This window comes from Solanum pennellii, chromosome 10 (assembly GCF_001406875.1).
Source record: "Solanum pennellii chromosome 10, SPENNV200".
Classification (NCBI taxonomy): Eukaryota; Viridiplantae; Streptophyta; class Magnoliopsida; order Solanales; family Solanaceae; genus Solanum; species Solanum pennellii.
Window position 1 is genome coordinate 6,266,271 of NC_028646.1, and position 19,459 is coordinate 6,285,729.

Below are 19,459 nucleotides of genomic sequence, written 5' to 3' on the forward strand. Positions count from 1 at the left end.
TTAAGAGTTTTTAACAACTTAACCTTCACAAACTATAGGAAACAATGCACTCACATTATAGGGAGGGAATAAAAAGATAGTGCATTTTTCACAACAAGTCATCGTATGATTAGTTTTTTCCCTTTGATCCTGGTTATAGGATCTATAGTCCCCAGGTTGGGTTTCCTTATATATGACTCAAGAATTTATAGGCTTCAATCTCATCCCCCTCGATGTGCTCCAGTCCTTTTCTCTCGTTAAGGCCTTAGTAAGAGGATCTGCGAGATTATCACAAGATTTGACATAATCAACATATATAGGTCTTAAGATATTTAAAAACATATAAAAAAAATTTAGTTAAGCTCTCAAAATCTCATACGTGCTCACAAAAAATTGGAACAAAAATAACATATATTATTCGAATTTACATAAAAATAAAAGTAGAATAAATCACAATAATTAATAATTTAAAATATTAAATTAAGACAAATAAAATAACGTATATATATATATATATCTATATATATATATATATATATATATATATAGAGAGAGAGAGAGAGAGAGAGAGAGAGAGAGAGAGTTAAATGGGTTTGATGAATCAAATTAGTCTATTATTAAAAAAAGACGCTTATGACATGTCATGCCAACTAGGAGAAAGTGAGGCTTTTAAAGTGTCAAGTATATCTGAAGAAAAATAGTGATAATTGAAAGATATTTTTATCCTAAATGAAACATAAATGATATTTCAAGACTATTCTCTAAATTTGGGTGATCATTTAGGAAATTGACTCTTTATTTAAATAGACATCCTAATAATATTAAAACTTTATTACATATCTTAATCATTCAAATTTCTACAAGACTCATTAAGTGGTTATATCATAGAAAATAAACGCACTTCATAGTTATATTGACATGATTAAGATCCAAAACTAAATATTACATAGACTTAATACTCGAGATCTACACAACTATAATGTAAAAAAAAAAAATACGTTAAGTGCAAACAAATGAGGTGTTAGAGTCTTTTCTTAGTCCTCGCTTCCAATGAAACTTAAACCTGTTGAATGCACCACGTCAAGACTCACTGATAATCGTTAACATTAATCAGAGTCCACTTTAAAATACACTATAATGGTGTGTTCAAGTTTACTTCATGAATACTATTATAAACCTCATTATTGTCTTCTTGAAGGTACAAATGAACTAAAAGAATGAAAAAATTATACAAAAAAAGAAGAAATAATTATCTCAAGAAAAACATTTTTTTTTTTAGATGTCACTGTTTCCTAAAAAGGATAAAGAAAAAGTGAAGGCAACATAATGCCCTCCGCCCGCCAAGTCTTTCTACATTATACTTTCTTGTTGACCTGCTCTAAGTTTTTCCAGTTCTTCTTCAGCATCTTTCAACTGTTCTTTCAGTGTGGCTATTCTCATTTCCAGCTCTTCCACTGAACCCCGAAGAAGTGAAGGTTGATACGGTGTCAGAAAGTTATGTGAAAACACTTTCAGCGCTTCAACACCACAAACCTATCAGAGAGTAGCACATCACTTATCAGACTAGCAAAACTTTGGTTCTTGAAAAATTTAGAAAATAAATGATCATGTTCTTCCCCTGAATAAAGAAGTCATTTTATGTCGGGCGTTTGGGTGGAGAGATATATCCAGAATATATGCAAAAGCATCTTCAAACCTCTTGTGGCAGCAAAGGCAGCTTAGTAATATTGAAGTCGTCGTATAGCATGTAGAATTGGTCCAAGTACTTTTGTTGCATCCGCATCCTAGCCTTCAGCAGCTTGGATTCAACAACTAAAAACAGACGCAGGTTCCAAAAGTTAGTTTTCTCTCACAGAAAACAAGCTTAAGAGGAAAAGGTGATACAGACAAGACCAAACGCAATTGAAAAGAAACTGTAAGGAATTAATACTATGTAAAGGGAACATATGAGACTTTTACCTTCTTCATCGAAAAGCACTTGGTTAATTATAATGTTATGTGTATCAATCTCGAATTTAGTGAGTTCCTGAACAAGCCTTTCAGTCTCATATAGAGAGAGGAATTCCGGAATGCAAACACAAACAAATGTCGTCAAGCCCTGTTAAAAAAACAGTGGCATTAAAGATCAGAAAAACTAGAGAAGTACACTAAATGGTTCAAGAAAACAAAGAAATGAGGAAATGTATTCAGCCATTTCAGTAAGACTCAGTAAGAAACTTTCCCCTGCCTTGGCCAAAGCTAGTAGTAGGTACTCAGAAATCTAAATACGATGAAAAAACCAAATAAATGGATCAACAGGCGACATCAACAGACTACTCCTCCTCCACACTCAAACCAAACAGGTAGAACACATTGGTGTTTCAGTTTTTTACCAAAAAATAAACTGCGCAGATAAATAGTTGGTAAAACCACTCATGAATTGTTCAAACTCATTTTCCATAAAAATGCAATTTTTTGCGAGGAAAAGAATTGAAATAGACAACACATTAGTTATATAGCTCCGTTCCTGCAAGTATGCAACTTCTATATCTGTGATAACTACTTCTAAATTCTACTTATGATTTTCAAGAATCGCGAAGAAATCTTCTTCACAGTAAGTCTGGCAGCGGAACCGGTAATTCCCGGTTACCGGTCCGGTCTGGTACCGGTTAGTCCCGGTATAGACCGGTTACGGGACAGGTAACGGGATGGAAACCGGGATTTACCAGTCCCTCCCGCTTCCGGAAATTACCGGTCCGGTCCGGTCCAGTCAATTTTTTATTTTTATTTTTTAAATCTATCCGTTTATAGCCGTTGGGTAACAGCTAGTGGGCCCCCCCAACGGTTATTTGACCCAAATTTCAGCCAATTACACTCCTACCCCACCCCAAACTTTTTTAATACCCTAAAGTTCTAAAAATTACACTTTAACCCACTTTTTTACTTATAAAACCCCTAAATTTCTTTCTTTTAAATCACAAAATCATCTATTTATCTTCTACTCTCTCAACTCTCTACTCTCTAATCTCTAATTCTCTAATATATAATATCTTAAATTCCGGTGTTGCCTTATTTGGTCTTTGAAAATTGAATTTGGAGCTTCAAAATTTAACTTTCAACTTTCCACGTTCGGCTTTCGGCGGTCATAAAGGTCTACTTTTTTAAGTAGACGTTCGGTACATTTGTTCCAACTTTTATTTTACATTTCATTTATATTTAAATTATTATTATTTATTTTGTGATTTATTATTTGCATTACATTTTTCGTATTATATATAATCTCACGTTTAATATTTTAATATGGATTTCGGTAAAAATATTGTTCAAAAAGGAAAGGAAAAAAAAGTGCATTAGAGCGTGTAAAAAATATGTGTAACTTTACACCCTCCGATAATGCAAAAACCGGTAGTTCTTCTAAATCAAAAACTAAAAAATCTACTATATTAAGAATAAATACGGATGATTATACACATGTTGATGATACGATTTTTAATATTGATAGTAATTCAGGATTATATCTTTATCATGAACATTTACAACGTCATTTTGGTAATTTTGATGAGGATTTGCCTAGTGATAATGATAATGATAATGATATTGATAATTATACTAATACGCCTACTTTTGATGATGATGATAATGAAACTGAACCACCTACGGCTACTAATATTTGTAATAAATGTAAACATAGATTAAATCATAAAACTGTTAGTTAATCTGGCGGGACGGGACATTTGAATAGTCATTTAATGTCTTGTTGTAAAAATGAATTTTTGCATGCTAAACCGGTAGCGGAAGCTAAAAAAACGATACCCCTTCCTGAAAATGTAGGAGTAGGCGGCTCTAACATGGTACAAACACAATTAAATCCGTCTAATGTTTCTGGCTCTAGTTTACCACTTTCATATAGTAGAGAAAAAGATCTTGAAGAACTAGCTAAAATGATATGTGCTATGGGTTTGCCATTTAGTTTTGCTGAAAATTCAGGTTTTATACATTATATTCAAATTGTATATAATCCAAATTTTAAAAGTTTTGCTAGAAATACAATAAAAAAGGTTGTATTTGATTATCATGCACAACATTTTCAATATCTTCGTTGTTTATTTTACTATAATACTTGTAAAATAGCTATTACTTCTGATATGGGTCGTAGTGTAAACGGTAACGATTATTTGACTATTACTGCACATTGGATTGATGTAAATTGGTATATGCAAAAAAGAATTTTAGGTTATAAATGTTGTCAAATGCAAAAATCCGGTAGTTATATTGCTTAAACTATTTTAGATATTTTACAAAGTTATGGAATATGTGATAAAATAAGTAGTATAACCTTAGATAATGCTTCAAGTAATAATGTTGTTGTTGAATATTTAAAACCTACACTTTGTCCTTTCTACGGTGATAATTATCATATTAGGTGTACTGCACATATATATAATTTGATGGTTAGAGATGGTGTACATATGTATGATAACGGATGTACGAAAGTTGAAAATGCATGTCATTTTATATTTAAATGTCAAGTTAAGTCTAGGCATAAAGATTTCAAATTGCTGTTTTGAAAATAATCTTCCACCTAGAAAAATTCCAAAAACAGTGGCTACTAGATGGAATATTTTATATGAAATGCTTGTAGTCGCTTATGAATATAGAATACCCTTACAAATGGTTTGGAATGCTCATAATTCTGATATGACATATAGAATAGATGATAGTGATTGGCGTGATATAAATGAACTTATAGATTTCCTAAAAGTTTTTACTTAACTACAAAAAGAATATTTGTACTTTATAGTCCATCAATGTACTGTTTTGCCTAATATTTGTATGATTTCTTCTAAATTATATAAATTTAAAAATAAACCAAGATTTCAACAAACCATTGGAAACATGATTCTAAAATTTAAAAAATATTATATTTCTATTCCTCAAATTTATTTAACTGCATGTTTGTTAAACCCTCAGTATAAAGATGTAGGTGCATCAAAAATGGTTGAGAAAATGTATTTTAACTTAGATATTAATGATGTATTAGAAGAATTTCCTAGTTGTCAACAAGTTAAAGATAGCATAAAAATCGAAGCTAGAAAATTGTATGATTTATATAATGCTAATATAAATTTATCAAGTGAAAATGAACCTCAAAGCTCTAGGAGTAGATTTGATGAAAATAATATTGATGATTATTTACAGGATTATCTTGAACTTTCTCACGATAATAGAAATGATTTTGATGCCTATGTTAATCAAAATACAGAACCTACTGAAGATATTCTAGCATGGTGGAGGAATCGCGGCAAAGGATTTCCAAAACTACAACGGATGGCTCGAGATATATTAGCAATGTGCATCGTCAGTAGCTTCGGAAGGCGTCTTTAGTGCAGCAAGGTTTCAACTTGGAGAACATAGTCATTCACTAGCAGCCGACGGCTAGGAAATATCGGTATTACTTCGAGATTGGATTAATGCCGAGAGAAGAAATTTGGGTCGTGAACCACTACCGACCAAATTTCAAGATGACGTTGATGAAGTAATGCAGGATTATAGTGACGACGGAATTGAAGCAATGGAAGATCTTTCTATTCAACCAATTCCCGAACATGTTATTAAAGAAATGTTGAATGATAATTCAAGATTTAATTCAAACAGAACCCTTCCTATAAGTTGGCTGTGTAGATTAAACCTTTTAATACTCTACTAATATTTTTGTAAATGTAATTGTAATATCAAATAAATATTAATAAAAATATAGGCTATTCGCCTTAATTTGTTTTTTAATATTGTTGTATTAAATTTAGTTTTTAATATTATCAATTTTTAATTTTATAACTTTAAAGCTTGAATTTAAAATTTTCAAACTTTAAGAGTTCGAAATTTAAATTTTATAACTTTAAAATTTGATTTTAAAATTTCCAAACTTTAAAAGTTTGAATTTAAAATTTTCAAACTTTAAAAGTTTGAAATTTAAATTTTATAACTTTAAAGTTTGAAATTAAAATTTCCAAACTTTAAAATTTTGAATTTAAAATTTTCAAACTTTAAAAGTTTGAAATTTAAATTTTATAACTTTAAAGTTTGAAATTAAAATTTCCAAACATTAAAGTTTATAAAATTTAAATTTCAAACTTTAAAAGTTTGAAAATTAACTTTTAAAGTTTGAAATTTAAATTTTTGATTTTTTAATTATTATAATAAAAATTATATTCAATTAAAAAATTAAATCTTTAAGTTTTAAATAAAAAAAATTTTTAAATACCGGTCCGGTATACTACCGGTTCCCTTCCGGACCGGGACGGAACACGACAAATTTTACCGGTTTACCGGTCCAGTCCGGTCCCGGTTCCGGAACTTAACGGTCCGGTTCACCCGGTTTCGGTACCGACGCCAGCCATACTTCACAGTAAGACACCAGCAGCAGATGGAGAAATGCACGACTTCTCCTTAATCCCATTACTCTGTGACATTCATGCAAAAGCTGTAAGTTCTTCTCTATTTTTGATGAAATACGTGGTTTCATTGATGGTGTTAGAATAGGAATAGAAACATGAATAGTATATACAATCCATCCAAGGATTGTAATGTAGTGTCTATAATAGGGCTTAAGTGTAATAATTTTAGATATACAATTCAATAATATTTTTCTCCTATATTTCTCACATGGTATCTATGCAACTGTGAGATAAGTATTGTTGTTCATTATTCCAGCGAAATCAGTTGTCATTGTGCAGTTTTCCAATAACTTAAACGGTTGTCTGAATAAATAACATTTTTGTCGGTGTTCTTCAAAAGCCAAAACCACTTAAGTGGTTGTCACATGCACCCTCACTTGCAGCCAGAAGCGATTCTCCGGCAAGTGCGTCAGATATACATGCCGGTACGTGAGTCATTTTCTGGCCACTTTATTGAGAAAGAGGTAACTTTATTTTCTAGACAAACAATTCATCACCCAAAAAATGATGAATCGGAAACTTACCTCCCAGAGAAATGTGGGCACACCCTGGTGGGATATTCTTTACAAGTTTCTTATAAAATCAACTATTTCAATGTCTCCCCCTACCAGATTCTGTTTACACCAAAAAAAAAAAACAAATGGCTTATACAATTAATTCTTATCTTCTGTAATTTAATCTTTTGTCCATCAAAGCATCTTGAATTCCTTTCTTTTCAAAGGATCCACCATATGCATGCTGGGATGGTTCTCCATAGTGCTCCTTTCTTCCTCTGTTCCCAATACATTTCCAACTGCTTAGAAGTTCAATTGTTGTCTTAGGCATCACCAAGTTAACTCCTAGTGAACACAAACACATGTTCCATAGGCTCAGCTTTACAGTGGAGGAATAGATTATCATTGATTTCTGCTTCCTGCTCTCTCATGACAAACCTGGAGCAAATCTGCCAGCCCCTTTTCTGTAAAGCCTCACGAGTTAGGCAAGCCTTTATGAATACCCAACCAGGTAAAGCAAGCTACTTAGGATTGTATTTGGTCTTCCAGACCAGCTTCCAAGACGATGTGTATAGCACTGTATGTGTGTGTTGAGCTCCCAATAGCATGACTTAACAGTGAACACACCCTTGTTGTGTAGTTTCCATCTAGGTTTGTCAGGCCTCATGAATAAAGCTGGGTGTGAGTCAGTAGGTTGGCAACTTCCCTAATTGCCCAATCATTCAGTGCTCTTCTAAATGATAGGTCTCATCCTTGTTGACTCCAAACTTGGGATACCGTGGCATTCCTCTGCAGACTTAAAGTACAGGTGTGGGATGGAGTTTCTAAGACTGTTCTCCAATCCAAACATCATCCCAGAAATCAGTTTTCAAGCCATTTCCAACCACAAGTGAGATGAAATGGGGCCATAATCTTATGGTTTCCAGACACTACACCCAAAGGTTTTACATCATGTTTTCTCTGCTTGTGTTTGAGGTCTATTCTCAGTTGTCTGGTGATGAGTTGTTATTTCTGTCGATTGTGTGGTACTTTTTAATGATAAATAATTTATTGGAATTGCTAAAATTAGAGGTTCATAAAGAAATTAAGTCTATATACCACGTTCAAATTACTGGCATTATTATTCATTCCCCGGTGTGAGATTAATGGACTAACAATGATATAATTTTAGGTTTTGGGAGTTTGTGGAAGGCTTGAGGAGTGGAATAGCTTTAAATGCTTGAGGAATGGGACTAGAAGGCCAAAAGTTGAAGAAAAAGAACTAAAAAGAGCAAAGAGAAAATTTGTGTGGACCATTTGCTTCACCCACGTAGGCGGCCTCATCCAGTAGCCAAGGAAGCCATGAAGGAGAGCTTCTGGAATCGCCCATGTGAGCTATGTAGCGCACCCACATAACTGGACATGAAGGGGTGTTTTTGGCATATTTGTGCAGGACTTCCAATAGATTTTTAGGGTACTTTCGCAGGGAACCTTGTACAGCTGGATCTTAGGGAAGAAACCATAGCTACTTTTGCAGGGTTTTGAAGAATTTCATCATAGAGTATCAATTTTCTTTCCTAAGTACTTTTTAATTATGTCTTTCTTCTCCTTTCATCTTGTATTTTTCAGTTATAGCATGAGTAGCTAAACCCATTAGCTGGGGTCGTAGACTCTTATTGCGTTAATATGAATGGGTGTTAAATTATCTTGCCTATGTTTACATGGGTACTGATTATCTACTTGTTTACATCCTTTTTTGCTGATTTGGTGGGTTGCAAACATTAGATTAAGCCCTACACATCTATCTCTTGCTTGCGAAAGTGGAAATTGGATTGGGTTTTTAACAAGTGGCAAGGAATCAAGAGTATTAAGGATTTTTTATGCTTGGTTAATAGAAACGAACTAGGAATAGGGAGATTCCTACTTGGTCTATCAATTAGATTTTAATATTTCTCTATCTTTGCGTTTGGAAGAGAACTTGTAGAGATCAACTTGCTAGAGTTGGAAAATTCTAGTAAGTAGCTTTCAATTAAATTATAATCATCAATCCATTGTATGTAAGCAGGATACTTATATCCATGAATAGACTTGTCATATTGAGGCTACAACTCCGGTACCTTTAAAAAATAAAAACAAATCATATTTTCTCGCATTTCAAATGTTCGATTAAATTCCCAGCTTAAACAATAGTCTAGTTTTAGAATTAATCACTCAATTAGTCTTTTATTTGAAGATAACCCTAGGAAAGTCACAAATGCTTACATACAAGGGATTGCTGATTATGGTTCAATTGAAAGCTACTTGCTTGACATCCTGGCACACGCATACTCCTCGTGGGATTGACCCAAACCTTTGTTGGGTTTATGATTGCTACGACCATACAACATTGCATATGAGGTGTAGGACTGGACATAATCACCTGGTCCACTTGTAAGAACTCATTTAGCGCTTTGCTCCTTCTTGCCTCTACTTATCCAAAACTTCTCTGTTCCAGGTAGTGATGTCCTTTTTGAGATCCATTAATTCCAGCATGAGCATGACAACAAATTCATGAACCTGAAGAAAAGAGAATTGACATCCCCCATTCATATTTCAGAATAACTTCCCGGCTAGGGCTAATGCTGAAATATCACTAAAGCAACCAGTTTGAAAGGAACTGAGAACTGTCATTTCCTGCCTCAGGGTGATCAGCATTCTGTTAGGAACTTCTTTAGCTGTATGCCTTAACCTATCTGACCATTGATGGATTCTTTTCCCATCGGCATATGACTCTGTCCCAAGGTTGGAGAGGTTGTATCTCTGATTAGAAGATTTACCTAAGAAGCAAACGATTTTATCAACTATGTCTCCCCATTCCTGTTGTAAAAGCTCTTTGGGATAATAGTACCAATCAAGATCCAATGCTCACATAACGACAAAAGTTGTTGAAATTCTTTGGAACTCTGAACATACATACTTGAATTTCCCTTCTCCGTCTCCGAAAACAATCACCAGTCCCACACCGAAGCTTGCTTATGCAAGTTCTCTTCATCTATTTTAATATTTACTTGTAAATCTCCTAATGCGCACTATCAGCAGAAACCAACTATTCTCAAAGGACTTATCACTAGAAACAAAGTAGGTTTTCTCCTATCATAAGTCATCGCTAAAATCAATGGCCTCAAAAGACTCCATCACCAGAAATACAGAAGATTTTCTCTTCCATAACCAGACTGATACAAAGAATCATCAGAAGAGAAGCTTGCTGGAGCAAAGTGAAAGGGAGAGAGTTTGGATAGTGGCCCATTTTCCAAGAGAGCAATATTGTGTAAAAAGTTTAAAATTTAAAAAAAAAAAAGGTTAAAAAAATGTGAGCTGTAAATTTATTCCAAAATCTAGTGAACATTTTTGGTAGTAACTGAAAGCTGTAAAGTTCTTCGTTCTTGTTCAAGCCAAATAGACCTCTCATACCACTGCCAACCCCATTTGGCAAAACAACAGACTGAAAAGAAAGCTACATTGGGTGGTTTTTTCTGGGATGAGGGGTGGGGAGCTGTTGGGATGGAATTTGCAAGCAGGAGTATTATAAATGCAAAAGAATAGGTATGAATGCTCAGTAGTATGGAGTTATAGTGCTAGCAGCTAATGTCTCATCGACAAGGAGATATTATGTGTCACTACTTCCACTAAACACAAGACATATGAGTAATTCAGCTCCCGTAAGAGATATTCTTCCACAGCTTCCTGATTTTGTTGATGCTTCTTATTCAAACTTATTAGCAATTTCCCCAGGTCCAAAAAGAAGATTCTTTAAACTTTACTAATTTATCACAGTACAGTCTAGCAATAACAACATAAAAGAAACTTTATCAATATAAGGACGAGTATTTGAAGGTAAAAATCTTACTGGATCCTTGAACTGTCTGTTTACTTGTTCAATTATATCTTTCATGCCTTCAAGTTTGCCTAGGATCGCATCCTCGCCAAATTCAGTGTCGACACCAAAGATACGACTCATCTGAAATAGACACATAATCTTTTAGTAAATTCAAGCTGCCAGATGAAGATGAATTATCTTTTCTGAAACATTCCAATGATCCTTCCGTTGTTAAAATAGCGACCTCCTACCCCTGCCCTCAAATCATTACATTAGAAGCTCAAAGGAGGAAAAGTAGAAAAAGACGTTTTTTTGGGCAGGGGGTAGAGATTTACCTGACTGATAACGCCACCAAATTTATTCCTCAAACTCATCACTTTGGCAAGCCCCTTCTCTAATGTTGATGGGAATTGTAATAACCGTAAAGTATGTCCAGTTGGGGCCGTGTCAAACACTATGACAGAGTAGTCCATTGTTTGCACCAATCTAGAAAGAAACAAGAGGAAATGAACTTTAGTCTTAACTGATAAAGACAACACATTATATATATTGGCAAAAGCCCAGCACATTTCGTGGCCTCTAGAGAATCTACAAAATAGTGATATCTGAGCACTACGAATGTACCATAAGTAAATAAATGTTGAGAATCGGGCATGCTAAGAGTATCTGTAGTGATAAATATTCTGGTACCACTGAAAAATACACAAATGATCTGGAATCCTGTTCGGACACTCCAAAGCTCTACAAATATAAATTGCCCCCAAGACCTTAATCTCCTAGAGACGGGTTTCCTATGAGCTTTTATCAGAACTCTTGGGAGATGCTTAAGGTAGATATCATGAATACCATTAGACAATTTCATGATCAGCAGGTCTTTGAGAAGAGCTCGAATGCCACCTTTGTGGCTCTTATCCCGAAGAAGACAGAAGCAGTTGACCTTAGGGACTTCAGACCCATGTTTGATAGGCGGGGTATACAAAATTATAGCTAAGCTGCTAGCTGAGAGGTTGAAGAGAGTAATCAGCAAACTGGTAAACAAACATCAGATGGGAATTAATAAAAGGCAGACAAGATCATGGATGCTGTCCTTATTGCTAGCGAATATGTAGATACTAGAATCAGAGGGGCTGACTCTGGAGTTATGTGCAAGCTAGACATTGAAAATGCATATGATCATGTCAACTGGGAGTTTTTGCTCAATATGTTAAGACAAATGGGGTTTGGTGAGAGATGGTTGAGATGGATTGAGGTCTGTATAAAAACAGTTAGATTCTCCATTCTGATAAATGGAGAACTTACTGGTCAGAAAGAGGTCTCAGACAGGGAGACCCTTTGTCCCCTTTCCTTTTCATCATAACCATGGAAGGATTCGATAGTATGATGAGGGTGCCAACTCAAAACTCATTGTTGCAAGGAGTCAAAGTAGGCATTTTCTCACGGGTGGATATGCAGATTTGTCACTTGTTTTATGCTGACCACGCTGTCATATTTTGTGAAGCTAAGGAGGAACAAATTAGAATTGTCAGAATGATATTGGTAGTCTTTGAGGCGGTCTCGGGCTTGGCCGTCAATTGGAGGAATTGTATATATCCCATCAAAGAGGTTACACAGATCCAGGCCTTAGCAAATATTTTGGGGTGCAAAATTGAACCATAAAGAGCTAGTGATATGGGATGGTATATTGGAAAAATTGAGAAGAAGCTGGCAAACTGGAAATCTCAAAATCTATCCTTCGGCGGGAGAACCATTCTGATAAACTCTGTACTAGACTCTTTACCTACCTATGTGATGTCCCTATTCCCTATGCCGGCCAAAGTGGAAGAAAGACTTGATAAATTAAGGAGAAATTTTCTTTGGCCGGGAATAAAGGAAGGTAAAAGAATACATCTGTTCAAATGGCAAACTGCTTTGCTGAGTAGAAGCTCAGGGGGGTTACGGATCATAAACTTGGGGCTACAAAACAAGTGTTTGTTAGCAAAATGGTTGTGGGGGTTCAGAAGAGAGGATCAAGCACTTTGGAAGGAAGTTAACATAACAAGTACGGAGAGAATAGCCCATGGGTTTCCGATATGGTGAATATCCAGTATGGTGTCTCGGTGTGGAGAACTATCAGAAATTTATGGGGTCAACTATAACACAATATTGGATACGAAGTGGGGAATGGGACCAGGGTTCTTTTCTGGAAAGTTCACTGGATTGGTCAGGATTCCTTGATGTCTTCTAATCGGATATATATATCCTCAGCTTGTCTCCAGATGCAATGGTAAATGAGGTACGGTCTGAACAAGGGTGGAATTCAGCTTCAGAAGTTACTAAATGACTGGGAGATAGAGATGCTACAAACACTAGAGATTACAAGGGCACAAATCTCGAAGTTGATGTAATGATTTGGAAACACAATCATGATGGAATGTTGTCAGTCAACAGATTGTACAATAGGAAAGTGAAGGAACTTCCAGGGGAAATCTCTGGACCATAGAGTAAGGTAAAGTGCCAACTAAAGTGAGGTGTTTCTCATGGCTAGTGGCTAGAAGGGCATGCCTAACTCATGAGAAGCTGCAAAGAAGAGGCTTTGAAATAGCTTCCTGGTGTTCACTGTGTAATGAGACAAATGAGACTAATAGCCATCTATTCCTCCATTGCAAAGTCACTGCTCAATTATGGCCATTTTTCTAAGCAGAACACACACGACCTGGACAATGGCAGAACACACTGCAAACCTTCTATTTGGAGAGAAAGAAACAAGAGGTGTATGGAAAATCCTGCAGAATCAGTACAAAAGATCAAATGGCGTTGTATGAAGACCTTCTGTTTTTGGTGTAATGGTATTTGGAAAATCCTGCAGAATCAGTACAAAAGATCAAATGGCGTTGTATGAAGACCTTCTGTTTTTGATGAAATGAGGAGGGTATAGAGGATGCTGGACAGATTCTAAATTTTTTTCTCTTCTTTTTAAGTTCAGTAGCAATTTCTTGAGTTGGTCTTTTTTGGGTCACTGATGTAAATCTTTCTGATGGTTGCCAGCATACCCTCATTGCTGAGGTATACAACTTTACTTTATCAACAAAAAAAAAAAAGAGGGGGCGGGTTCAAAAATACCCCTCAACTTTAGTTTATTAGTTAATTATACCCCTGCCGTTAAAACGAAGTTAGTTTTGCCCCTGCCGGTACTAATTTCACCATATATACCACTCATTTAACAGAAAGCCCCAAATTAACTCAAATTAATCCGAAATTAAAAAAAAAAAACCATTTGTCATTTTAAACCTAATGCCCCGACCCCTCTATGTTTTAACCCGTATAACCCGTTCCCATATACCCATCCATTTCTCATTAATCTGGATCAATTTCTTCTTCCCCAATCTTCTTAACCTTCTATACAATTTTCTCTAAAATCCATCGTCATTTCATCATCAAAAATGAAAAATCCTCCAAATTCACATCATCTTCATCTTCAACATGATCTTCTTATCTTCTTCTTCCAAATAATCAATTTCGTCTAACAAAATTATAGGGTGACAAGCCCAAATGCTTTGCCAATTTTCGGACAAAATACTAGTTTTCACTGCATCAATCCGTGAAAAGCGACAGTGAATTTCAGGGATGATTTCAATTAGCAAATACGAAATTCTGTCCATCAAATTTTTTGGTTGTTTTCTACGTCTGTTACACCTTCTTCTCTTCGGCATTTCGGACGGACGTAAGCGGTGGTAAAATGCAAAACTATTAGGTTTTTAAGAAGATGAAAAAATGTCTCTATTTACGAAATTGATGGAGATGAATGAGAAATGGATGGGTAAATGGGAATGGGGTTATATGGGTTAAAAGATAGAGGGGTCGGGGCACTGAATTTTGGGTTTAAAATGAAAAATGGGTCTTTTAAAATAAATTTGGGTCAATTTGAGTTAATTTGGGGTTTTCCGTCAAATGAGGGGTATATATGGTGAAATTAGTAAAGGCAGGGGCAAAACTAACTTCGTTTTAATGGCAGGGGTATAATCAACTAATAAACTAAAGTTAAGGGGTATTTTTAACCCTTTTAACAAAAAAGTTAATACCTTTATCCACGGTCCACCTGATAAGCAAGTGAAAGACAGTTTTATTTTCTAAGATTTTCCAGCTCAGACTCTGAACACTAGTTCAATCTCATCAAACTATTCCAAACACCATTAGGAAACAAGACAAGAGATACAGTAACCAAGAAATTTGAAGCAACCAATTCAGTAACATAGGTAAAATATGCTACTAATACTTTCTCCTCCCTCATTTTTTGAATTTCTTCTGGGAATCATAAATAGATGCTACTAATACTTTCTCCTCCCTAATATTTTGAATTTCTTCTGGGAATCATTAATAAATTCTGTCTTATCTGGAACAAGAAAGAGAAACATCTAATGCCAGATCAAAAGAGACCAGTAAACGACTTTAATTTTGGGAGTCTAGTGGCAGGCCGGATGTTGAAATATAGGCATGAAGTTGGATTAAAACAAAAATGAAGAATAAAGAAAGTGAAACTGTCAGGAGGTAATGACTAGTGATTTAAACAATGACAAGGGTATCTTAACATGATGGACGTGGAAGAGAATTCATAACGATCAAGAGCAGATAGAAAATAGTGAATACCCAATAACAGATCAATATCTACAAAAATATAGTATGTTCAGAATCGGTTCCAGATCCCTTAGGTAGGAAATGCTTAGGGTTGCATAACTCGAACCAAGGGAGTTGCAACAGACATTATCCACAAGCTGCATCCTCTTATCAGTTACTCAAATTTCCATTTTACTATTTCATGGTATATTGACAATGCAAGTATAGGTTATTGCACCCTCATCAGAAAGATTTAATAGCTTGTTCGTCACTGCAGTTAGAGATGGTAATCTTTTCTTTTGTGAACCTGGTCATGTACTCTCTGACTGTTTCTTCTTGATGGTGTTTTTCATATCATGACTTCTAACACCAACATGCCCAATTTTACTCACAATTTCCTGTTAACTCATAAACTCTTTTTCATAAAGAATTAAATCATAAATATTATCGACATCCCAAATCCCAACTTCAATATTTCATGTCATTATTCCCCACCCAGCAAGTATAAATTAGACAGACTTATGAGACTTTTTATGGGAACGGAAAGCAGAAAAAAGAGAAATGGACTTGGTTAAAATTGTCAGAAATACCAGCATCGAAAGAAAAAGACGGACTAAGTATCAACAACTTGGGGTTACAACACAAGAGTTTATTATTCAAGTACTGAAGGTTCAACAATGATCTAGAATGTGCAAGGTGGTTATCAAGATGAATTGTTGTATTGCGGATTAATGGTGCACTAATCCAGTCACAGGACCACAGTGGATTACTCTCCATCGACAGAGTGAAAGTGAAGGAGCTGGAAAAAGAAAAACTAGATAATGGCAGTATGGTGAATAGTGAATACCCCTTTGAAAAAATTACTTTCAGATTTATATGTTAAGGAGACTACAATTGCAGAGTGCAGAGGTGAAATGGATGGATCATATTTAGAAGAAATCTCCAAGTTGTAGAAGTGTATAGATTGCCCCAAATTTTCGGAAATTTCTGTAAATCAGAAGATCTTTCTTTGCACATAATTAAAGGGAGTGAAAAATGAAGCCATAAAAGTGAAGTCATTGGACACTGTTGTCAAAGGCACTCTTAAGCTCTGAAGCAAGGCTCAAAATGTGTTGAGTGCTTCGCTTTCCTTAATATGAACTTCAGTGTAGTCATATAGGTTCTAAGGCACACTTTTCCTTGCCAATGAGCCTCTTCTAAAGAGGCGACACTAAGCAATTAATATTTCACTGTCGTAAACGTTTTTCAATTTCTTTGTTCATATTTATGTCATTCATGCTTATAATTATTAGTTTTGTACTAAACATATATGTGTGTGTGTGTGTCTTTTCTCTCTTTTTGCGTTATTTTTAATTAAAGCCCCAACAGATCTTAGAGCTTTTTGCTTTTGATAATACCAATTGGACATAGTTTAGAAGACTAAAGGAGCTATATTCTGAACCTGATTCACTGGTTAGATAAAGAACGCAACTTTACTGTTTAGTTACAACCTGCTAATAGATACAGCCTACAGGCTGGATTACTCGGTTATCAAAAAAAAAAGGATGACAGACGGCATCTCTGGAATAGGTTCTCGAAATCTATTGCTCCCCTAAGTGGGTTGCTTAGATTAGCTAGTACATGTGGCATATCTTCAGCAATACAATCAGCAGAAGAGGGGTTCATCATGGGTAGAAGAAGAAGCAGCAGAATTAGCTCCGCAGCCACAGCTTTACATTTCATTAATTTGAGGTGATATCTAATGAGTAATGCACTATCCCTCATTCTGAAGAGGATAACTCTACACAGTACTTGAAACCACCAGCTATTTCTATTGCAATCTAGATAAGCAAGGGAGAACAACTATGGAAGAATATTTAATATTCTAGTTCAGTCCTTGAAATTAAGAGTCAAAAATCTCAGCACTATATATAATGTAGCCAAATTCCTGAATTCCTAAAATCAGTAGATGCTGCAATAACCACCAAGAAAATAGAACCTGAACTTTCAGAATTGTAACAACTTACGAACAAGTATAACTACCAATTCTAATAACGGCCATAGATGGTATCTAGCTGTAATGGAGAAACATCACTTACTTGAGCATCTCGGCGAAACTCATAGCTTCATCAATTCCAGGAATTGCATTTGCCAAATCAGACAGAAAATCATCCATTCCCTCTGATCCAAGTGTCTCGTCATTCTCCACAGTTGGATCAACTTCCTAAAGAACATAATTTCAGTCATAAAATCCTGACCAAGATCGGCCTTTTAAATTCAGAAAACTAAAAGAATCGACAATCATAGAGTAGAAACATCCTTTTGGATACAGTACATTAACACCTGCAACAACTAGGTTTCGTCCCCAAACTAGTTGATTCAAAAGAATGAATTCTCAATAACCATTAAACACCATTCTACCCTTTCCATTCCAATACTCAACAATTTGTTTTTCAGGACAAATTAGTGGTTCTTTAAAACTAGGAGTTGTCTAAATCTCACAGTTATACTTAACTCTTTGACACACTATTATAGACAAGCATATAGACAGACATAAAAGTTGAAGTAAAAGTCAGAGAGTCATAATTCAACAACAACAACAACATACTCAGTGTAGTGTAGTGTAGCTCGACTATCTACCAACTTTCTCGACTTCCTCCTATCTAGGTCATATATATTTTGATAAGTTTTTCCCCAATATCAACGAAGAAAATAGAGAGAAAGTACCATGGCATACAAATTGTTGAATCCATTGACAAGTGTAGGTGCCTTTGTAAAGCGTTGTTGAAAGGCGTCACTGAGATTATGAGCAGGGTCAGTAGAAATGATAAGAACTGAAGATCTGACCTGAGAAAGAAGGATACCCAATGTAGAACTGCAGGTTGTTTTTCCAACACCACCTTTTCCACCAACAAATACCCATTTTAGGGTATCTTGTTCCAACACATTCTTTACTGTTCCTTGAGGTAAATCTTCATTACTTGAAGCCATTGATTGATAAATGTTTACTTACTCCTTAATTATTCTCCCCCTCAAGAGATGAATTGGGAGAGGGGAAAGTAGAAACTGAGAACAAGTTGATCCTTTGTTGGGAAACAGATCCGAATCCAATTGAGGAAGATGATCATGGTTCAATTTGGTCATTGATCAATCTAGCACTCATTTCTTTCGATTTCTACCTATTTTTTTATTTATTACGAAACTTGTTTAACATGTAAATTATTATTTCTCAGAATTTTTTGTTTTTTTTTTTAAGAAAGGAATTTGGGTGTGATCTGTTCTTTAGAATTTTTTTAATTTTTTTTTTTTATAAAGTAGATTGTATTTAATTAAAAATTTTTGGGATTATCAAAATGTGTAGATATCATACTAGCACATCTTTTGTTATTAGAATTGTTTAGGTAAAAAGAATATTTTAAATATTTTATTATGCAGAACTTTTGAGGCGAAAGAACAAAAAAGGAAAATACTTTTTTTTTTGTCATGGTAAAATAATATATTTTATATTATATTATTTTATTTTATTAATATTTTTATATTTTTAACTTTGACTGATTTTTTTAATTTTAAAAATATTAATTTTAAAATAAAATAAAAAAATAATTTTTTTATTTTTTTTAACTTTAACTAAAAATATTAATTTTAAAATAAAAAAAGATATTATAGATTTTTTAAATTTCTAATCAAATTTTCTGATCATTTAGCATTAGTGCATTTACCGATTCATTTCTATTCTCTTTGTCCAATAATATTTTATTTATTATTGACTTTAATTACGTTTTAAGAAATTACAATAAAATGAATAATAAATATAATATCTTTAAAAGATTTAAATCTTAATACAGGCAAGGCATATCTCGTTGAATCAGTCTTTTTCGCCACATCGCGTATAAGGGGAATCGAACCCCCTCTGCTGCTGTAATATTCTTTCTTATGTAAACAAATAAAGAGAAAACAATGACATTATTAAACGTATGTACCATTTTAATATGTGGAATTATGTAATTGTTATAAATAATTTTCGTCATACTTTTCGTTCATCAATGCCCTGTCGTTCAAAAAGCAATGCACATTTACCCCTCACTATAACGAAATGCACATTTACCCCTCTCTATAACGAAAGGCTTATTTGATACACGTTTAATAAT

General features: G+C 34.5%; 1 protein-coding gene across 2 annotated transcripts; it reads right to left on the minus strand.

Moving 5' to 3' along the window:
• Window positions 1-1,066: 1,066 nt before the first annotated feature.
• LOC107032296 (ATPase ARSA2-like) lies at window positions 1,067-18,554 on the minus strand. Of its 2 annotated transcripts, XM_027912044.1 has the most exons (8): window positions 18,176-18,554; window positions 18,039-18,108; window positions 17,411-17,535; window positions 11,078-11,228; window positions 10,773-10,883; window positions 1,939-2,077; window positions 1,676-1,791; window positions 1,067-1,512 (listed from the first exon to the last, which is right to left on the minus strand). In XM_027912044.1, exons 1-8 carry the CDS (start codon window positions 18,232-18,234, stop codon window positions 1,330-1,332), a joined length of 954 nt encoding a protein of 317 aa, XP_027767845.1. In that variant the 5' UTR covers window positions 18,235-18,554; the 3' UTR covers window positions 1,067-1,329. The 2 variants fall into 2 exon arrangements, with proteins under 2 accessions (XP_027767845.1, XP_015089369.1); XM_015233883.2 differs by having other exon boundaries at window positions 18,039-18,553.
• Between the last annotated feature and the right edge of the window lie 905 nt (window positions 18,555-19,459).